The sequence below is a fragment of the Gasterosteus aculeatus genome, chromosome 13, assembly GCF_964276395.1.
Source record: "Gasterosteus aculeatus chromosome 13, fGasAcu3.hap1.1, whole genome shotgun sequence".
NCBI lineage: Eukaryota > Metazoa > Chordata > Actinopteri > Perciformes > Gasterosteidae > Gasterosteus > Gasterosteus aculeatus.
The window spans coordinates 11,321,146-11,329,028 of record NC_135701.1 but is presented as its reverse complement, the minus strand read 5'-3'; the positions used below and the strand labels follow the sequence as shown (position 1 = coordinate 11,329,028).

Below are 7,883 nucleotides of genomic sequence, written 5' to 3'. Positions count from 1 at the left end.
TTCTCACATCTCCCTGCCACCAACTGGTGTGTAGCTCATCACCACCAAACACACTTCCACTCTGCTAATCATCTCCCATGAGGCGTCTGTGCGACTTCTCATGCCCGTTGATTCGCATGTGAAAGGTTTGTACGCCTGCGTTTCCCCCCAAAACGGCGTACGGACCACTTTACAGTAACATGTCGCGAGCGAGAGCCGCTATAAACACTGATTACAGATTGTGTGCTGAATGAACTTGTCACTGGAGAGAGGGAGAAAGAGGGAGAAAGAGGGAGAAAGAGGGAGAGGGAGTTAACAGTGTAAACAAATGAGGAGTGTAATGAGGATAAAGCACCTCTGTGAACAAGTGAGCTTTTGTCTTCACTCATACCTGCTCTCTCGCTTCCTGTCTCACACGCACACACACACACACACACACACACACACACACACACGCACACACACACGCACACACGCACACATACACACACACACACAGTCTCACACGTGCACAGATCTTTGATTATGTGTAGAGTAGATGGTAAAAGATTGAAGAGTCTCAAAGGTCTGCTGAGTGAAACCACCAACTCCAGGTATATCCAGGTAAATATTAATGTTAGCAGAAAATATCAACACATACTGAATGTCAGAATACAAGCTCATCTGCATTCATCCATGTTCAGCAGATCATTTTAAACCATCGGCAGAGGATGCAAAGCATCATCTCTGTTATCATCTCTAGCCCACCGTGCACATTGACCACACTGTGTCCTGTATAAGCGTGTTACAGATGTTCCTGGCATGCCTGCTGGATAAAAAAGATACCCAAACCTATTGCCAGTCCATTCAAATTCCCCAAAAATATTTTTGGAAATGTGCCAGATGATAATAATATTTAAAGTCTGTGTTTTTAGCCTCTTTCTCTGCATTTAGCTCGTCGCCTGGAAGCAACGCGTTTGTGATGAAAGTGGCAGCGTGGTAGCAGACAACTAAGAACAACCGCCATGCAAAGAATTTCTCAATGCGCTAAAGGAGGCCACTCATTCTGAAAAAGGGGCAAATAGCTACAACGCACTCACACAAACACACAGACGGGGATGTGGTCGGGCGTCACGCCAGATGCTCCGAGAGAAGGAAACTCACATTCTTGTGATGGAGAGTCATCGAGTATCAGGTTCCATAGACTCTGGCAGAGACCGGAGAGCCCCCTTCCCAACCCAGCACCCCATCACACACACACACACAGACGCACACACATGGAAACAAACACATAGGGGCTCACTTTGACGCCGTCTTTTTTGTGTGTGCATAAGGATCAGTTAGTTGCTTGAAAACACAGAATTGCTGCTTTTTTCTGTTCTCTACAGATCCCTCTAACTGTCTGATCCTCCATGCAGTTTGAATGAATCACTTCACAAGCGCCGGTGTACAATCACGGAGAGAACCGCGTCAGTCCGTGGTGAAGAAGTTCCTTGCAGACAAATGGATCCAGAGGAATCCTTTGGTTTGATCCAGTGCGAAGTCCACAGGTCAAGTGATCATGAGACACAGTGGATGTGCCATTTCTTATTTCTCCACCAGATGTCCCTGTCAACCTACTCGCCTACACTGATGCTCAAGTACATATTCAACAAATCAGTGCACAGATTTCCCCGAATCCTCTGTGTGTGACTTGAAGCCGACACAACTCCCATGTAAAGCTACTTGAAACATATCGCTCTGTCGCGGAAGCAACATAAGTCAAAAAAATGCAGTCCTATTTGTTAGGTTTCAAGTTTTGAGATATTTATGGTCAAACCGAATGCACAACGATTGCAGAGAAGCAGTCATCTGCAATGGAGATCTTAACTGTCCTTAACAAGGCTGATGATATGGTCTATTTATGAGGTTGTGGTCCTGGCACCAGAGGATTTGGCATGTCGGCACTACCAATGTTATGTGCTCAGATGGTCTTCCACTCATGCTTATTTCTTGTTGAGAGGCTCACACCACTCCGGTATGTCGCGTGACTCAGCAGGAGAAGGTTCAAATGTTTGTTCAATCAATAACTGCTTCAGGTAACTAGACAGACCGGTTGAATATCTGCGGATGAAGAACGTTCAGGAACATTCTGTCACGTAACAGCTGATAAAGGTACCAGAAACAAAGATTGGGATTTACAGCAACATTTTTAAAATGCCAAAATGATTCTTATGTCACCATCAAATTTTTGTGTCTCACAACCTTGGAGGACAAAAAAACAGCTTCCGCTGTCTCTCCAACCGCGGGGCCCGACCCCCTGGTAGGTCGCACTGCCGTTACAGGGGGGCACGTGGAGGAATTCAGAACTATTTTGTTTCAATACCTTTTTCAAGAACTATTGAGACGTTTCCAGTTTACGAAAGTACACAGGCTGCTGTTGCCTCAGATCCAAGCATGAATCCAAGTTGAGCGTGAATGGAGGAGCCGTGTCAAGCCTGCAAACATGTTCATGAAAATATTTGTAGTTGAAAGGCTCGCCGCAGCCACTTATACTGATGTGTGATATGTTTCATCAGTATGAGATGGTTCACACCTGCACTCATTTTTGTTTTGCACAGGTTGCACATTTGTTTTAAAAATATATGCAGTGTTAAACTCCTCATTTATTGATTTGTTTTTCACAAATAGCACTTATGAAAAGATGTTGAGCGCAAAACAGGTTAATTATAGCTGCGATAAACAATTTACTGCTAAATCTCTGTTATTTTTTGCAGATGATCTATATTTGCATTATTCTAACAAGATGGTTGTATATTTGATTTGTTTTTGTCTGATGAACCAATCTGGTTTACCTGAAAGTGATTGCTATGTTGTTTTTTTTAATTATTTCAAAAAGCGTAGATGGAGGAGTCAGAAAATGTTATTTCAATAAAAATTCAACATTATTGGGGGGTGGACATTTTTCTTCCTCCAAAGTGAGTTTGAGCTCTAAAAGTTGGTTTCTTGTTTTCTATTTCAAGATTTGACAAAAGAAGAAAAATGTAAATCTCTTTCAGGCTACTCCTCTTCCTTCTTTGGCGACGAAGAGATGTCTGCGACGGCAATCAGTGCTGCTTATCAGCTTGTTTAACTATACTGTAATTTGGCTAACGACTAAATAAATGCCCAAGGAACAAACATACAAATGAACAAACATTTTCCCTCGCATTATGCATCTATGAGTGTGTCCTCGTGCAGCAAAGCGATCATCGCGTGATGATGATCGCTTTGTACAACAGAATAAATATTTAGTAGTTAGAAGTTCTACCAAAGTTCTACCAAAGATACCATTCAAAAATATTTGTAATTTTTCAGGATTTGGGGTTTTGAGTTTTTAGTAAGGCCTTAATACACTTTTTCAGTCAAGCCCCCCCTTTGGTGATGAAGACACAGCATTGAAGCTGATATTTGCGCTTTACACCAGTAACAAATCCGCCGTGGCACATTCGTGCAATAATTTATCTCTAATCTCTCTCTCTCTGTCTCTCCCTCTCTCTCTCTCTCTCTCCTTACCCCCGGCACACCTACCTACCTAGGCGGGGCACCCTGCAGTTTGGGAGTCCGTGCTTTATGAGATGTTGATGGATGAGAGGTTGTGATATCTCTGTTGCTATAAAAGCTGTCAGCGGGAACCTCCCCGGCGCCGCTTGACAGAAGCTGGTCCGTCTCTACTCTGGGATTCATGCCTGGAACGCACAGCGCAAAGGTAGGACCACCAGCAGGGCTTTAACCTGTTACTAAATGTCTACCTATTTATTTGTATGAACTAACATTTAAAGGTAATCAAATTATGGTTGATATATTATTCCCTCTTTTAAGAGCAATAACATTTGATGTAGTGTTGATCAAAAATAAATGAACTCAAACCCTTGACTAGAGTTAGTAAATAAAGCATAATGATAACCAGAATTTATAATGGTCATTAAATATTTCTTTCTTTTTGAAATACTATGCATTTGTGATGGAGACGTAATGTGCTGCAAAGTGAGAACCTTTCTGCTCTCCTCTCAGGATATTCACGAGGATATCAACTGTCCTGCTGCCTGCTCCTCTCGCGCTGCCAAATTCACTGTAAGTCAATGCTCACAGTTCATGCACATACGTTCTGCGTGTATTTCACATGCTGCAAAGGGTTTTGGAATGAGAGATTCTCCGATGGATGTATAACCAAGAAAAATGATATCTGCAGGAGCTCCAGCCCCTGATGGCAAACATCGAGCCGCCGCGTGAGCATGACAACTCCCCGGTGGACCCCGAGCAGCCGGGGCCAAGAAACCAGCAGGGGGCCGGGGCCCGCTTCCTCAAAGGAGTCTCTTACTTCTCTGGAGACATGAAGGTGTTTGGAAAATGGATGGAAAGTAAGTTTCCTCTGGCAACACAAAGACTGAAACATTCCTACACATGACGTCTCTCAGCGGCACTTCTTCTAGCATTCTTTGATCGTCAGCAAGGATAAGCTTCTTTGTTACGTAACTGGAACTGAGACAATACTTGAAGTAAAGTTAAACGATACAATCTATGATTTATGTGTGTTGCTGTCACTTCTAATTACATCATTAACTTTAACAAGGCCGTAAAGTTTTAGATGTTCAACATGTTCCCTGGGAAGACAAGGGTGATGTGACCTTGAACAACGTACGAACGAATGTACCCGCTGTTATTATTTATCAGCTACGACTTGCACAACATTCAACGCGGAAGCCTCAACGCCGTCTATCTGCTCCTTCTTTCTGTCATCCAGAGCAGTTTTTCCTGCTGCAGCTGCTGGACTGGGTTCTGCGTGGAGCTGCTCAGGTGATGTTCGTCAACAACCCTCTAAGCGGCCTCATCATTTTTGCTGGTCTCATCCTGCAAAACTACTGGTGGGCTCTCAACGGCTTTGTGGGCACACTCTTTGCCACCATTTCTGCCCTCATTCTGCAACAGAACAGGTTTGAACAAACTGATACTGCACATGTTAATAAATTAAATCTTAGTTAGACGTTACTGTGTATGAAGAATTCAATTACATTGAATACAAACAAAAGTGGATGAAATGAGAATGTGCGACGATTTCACACAGTTCTGCGTGGCAAAATGTTTTGAATTAATCAATCCAATTCACTTTTCTATCAGGGGTGCAATAGCCTCGGGGCTGTATGGTTACAACGGCATCCTGGTGGGTCTGCTGATGGCGGTGTTCTCCAACAAAGGAGACTGGTACTGGTGGCTCCTGCTCCCAAACATCTTCTTGTCCATGATGTGGTGAGCAACTAGTGGAGTTTAAAATGATGCAGTGTAGGGATTTAATAAGAAATGTACATGGCACGTGGTAGTATGACCATTTAATAACTATACTTCAATAACGTGTTTGGTGTCCCTGTGTTTTCAGTCCGATTGTGTCCAGCGCGCTGGCATCCATCAACAGTCGATGGGATCTGCCAGTGTTCACGCTGCCCTTCAACATCCTGGTGTGTCTCCACATAGTTGCCACCGGACACTACAACCACCACTTCCCCCAAGTCCTCATTCAGCCGCGCTCAGAGCTGCCCAACATCACCTGGGCTGAGATCGACGTGTCCAAGGTCAGCGATGAGGCCACGGTGTGATCATAACAGCTCTCGCTTTAAAACACGTTGCCTGCGACGTGTCTGATCAACATTTTCCGTGGGAGCTGCTGTGGTTATTATACACAAGATGAGTGAACTGTGCTGTGGATTTACAATAAACTTCCTGTGTTCACCTCTCAAGCTGTTCATGTCGGTGCCTGTGGGAGTCGGCCAGGTCTACGGCTGTGACAACCCGTGGACCGGAGGAATCTTCATTATCTCACTGTTCATCTCCTCCCCTATCACCTGCGCTCATGCAGTGCTGGGATCTGCCGTGGGCATGGTGTCAGGTGAGAGGGCAACGCCTCAGCAGGCGAATGAAAACGTGTTTCTGTCCCTAAGCTTAGAGAGCTTGCATCTACAAGACAACTTATTTTGCTTCCTTGCGTACTTTCAGAATAAATTCAAGCCACAATCGATATGTTCCAACCACAAGATGAAATCCCCGCAAATTCCGTGCAAAATGACGAGGAGGGTCATCATTTCTTAAGACAATCCAAGCTGAAACCTAACTCGGCATTTATTTGATGGCTGTGATTCAATATTTTGCAGGTTTGGCTCTGGCGGCCCCTTTTGAAGACATTTACTTCGGCCTCTGGGGATACAACTGTGTGTTGGCCTGCATTGCCATCGGAGGAATGTTCTACGCGCTCACCTGGCAGGTGCATCTCCTTGCCATCGCGTGTGGTTAGTACACATTAAAACACTGTCCATAAAAGGACGACAACATGACAAGTGCGATATTGTCATCTGACAGCATCTCTCTCCTTCTCCAGCTTTCTTCTGCGCGTACCTCGGCTCAGCCATTGCTAATGTTATGTCAACGGTAAGCGTCTTCTCACTTAATGAGCAGTAGTTTCTCCTGCAACGGCGCGTAACGCTTGTTTGTCATCTCCAGTTTGGCCTGCCATCCTGCACTTGGCCTTTCTGTCTCTCCGCCCTCACCTTCCTCCTCTTAACCACGGGAATCAGCGCGGTCTTCAAGCTGCCGCTGGCCAAAGTCACCTACCCCGAGAAAAATCTGCGCTACTTCTGGAAGCTGAAGAAGCAGGAGAAAATACAAACGGCCGACAAGGAGAGGATAGAAAGTGAGGAGGAGCAGAAACGCATCAAAGAAGAGGTGGTGATGAACGAGAAAGAGCAACTGAGGCTAGAACTTGAGAGGTTGGAAGAGAGGAGAGGCGAAGGTGAGGCGTCGGACGATAAAGATGAAGAGGTGGAACAGCAGGGTACTGAAGATGTCAGACACGACGATCTAACCGAGGTCGCTGTTGCTGATCTTGTTTAATGCCGCATTTCTGCAGTAGGAGAGATGAAAAAAATATCACAAAATACCACACCACCAATTCATTCATTTCTAAATTGTGGTACAGGAGGCAAAATGTGTCAATAAATATTTATAGCAAATACGATAAGTATGCTTTCAAAAATGGAGACAAAACCAACCGAACACTTCACCCAGAGAAGAAGTGTTTGTCAGGACAATCTGAATCTGAGTTCATTTAATGTGCATATAAATGAACTTGCTGCTGTTTGAACAAGTCCTGCAACAACTGCTGGACACAAAGCGCAGCTTGGTGCTTGCAGTTTATATGGAAACTTGTAGGTTTCAAAGAGCCTAATTACCTCACTAAATGTAAAGACGGTCCTTGAAGGAGACAGTACCTTTATGTTGCAGCCTGATGTGTATTAACATGACACAACCTTCAGGACATTGTTAGGACATTAAATGTCCGCCACACAGATACACATGTGTGTTTTTGTTCATTTGTCATTTTCATGCTATACATAACATGTCATTAGCATATAATAATTGTAATGTTATATTAATATTATTTTAACATTATTCTGTGTTATTGTATTTTTTATCATCATGTCAATAAAGCAACTCTGAAATTAAATGGATTGGATACAGTAATAGAACTTTTATTATTTGAGAGCTGAGTAATGTCTGCGGAAATATTATTTGGTGGGCATAATATAATATAATAACGTGTGAAATTGGCCACAGACACATCAGTACATGTCTCTCACTACACTTTCACTGTGGAATTGCACAACCTACATTTTAATTAGACAATAAATGAAGTTACCAAAGGTCCAGCTGAATGAATGGTATCCTTTCGTGGAATCAAAGTAAACCTGTCCTTGGACGGCGCCACAAGAGAACACGCATCCACAGCAACATTTCATTGATGCGAGTCAGACCGTGGTGTCGCCGCATGATGTAATCCAGAATTTACCCAGGGCCCATCGTGCAGCAGATTTAATCTTTGTTAACCAACAATCGGCCAAAATATAAGGTCTACGAAGAAG

General features: G+C 43.8%; 1 protein-coding gene across 1 annotated transcript; it reads left to right on the top strand.

Moving 5' to 3' along the window:
- The first annotated feature begins 3,539 nt into the window (after positions 1-3,539).
- slc14a2 (solute carrier family 14 member 2) lies at positions 3,540-7,472 on the top strand. The gene is made up of 10 exons (XM_040196789.2): positions 3,540-3,685; positions 3,991-4,050; positions 4,169-4,337; positions 4,721-4,910; positions 5,095-5,223; positions 5,351-5,543; positions 5,710-5,857; positions 6,120-6,254; positions 6,344-6,393; positions 6,466-7,472. The coding sequence occupies exons 1-10, from the start codon at positions 3,662-3,664 to the stop codon at positions 6,853-6,855; spliced, it is 1,488 nt and encodes a 495-aa protein (XP_040052723.2). The 5' UTR covers positions 3,540-3,661; the 3' UTR covers positions 6,856-7,472.
- The last annotated feature ends 411 nt before the right edge of the window (positions 7,473-7,883 follow it).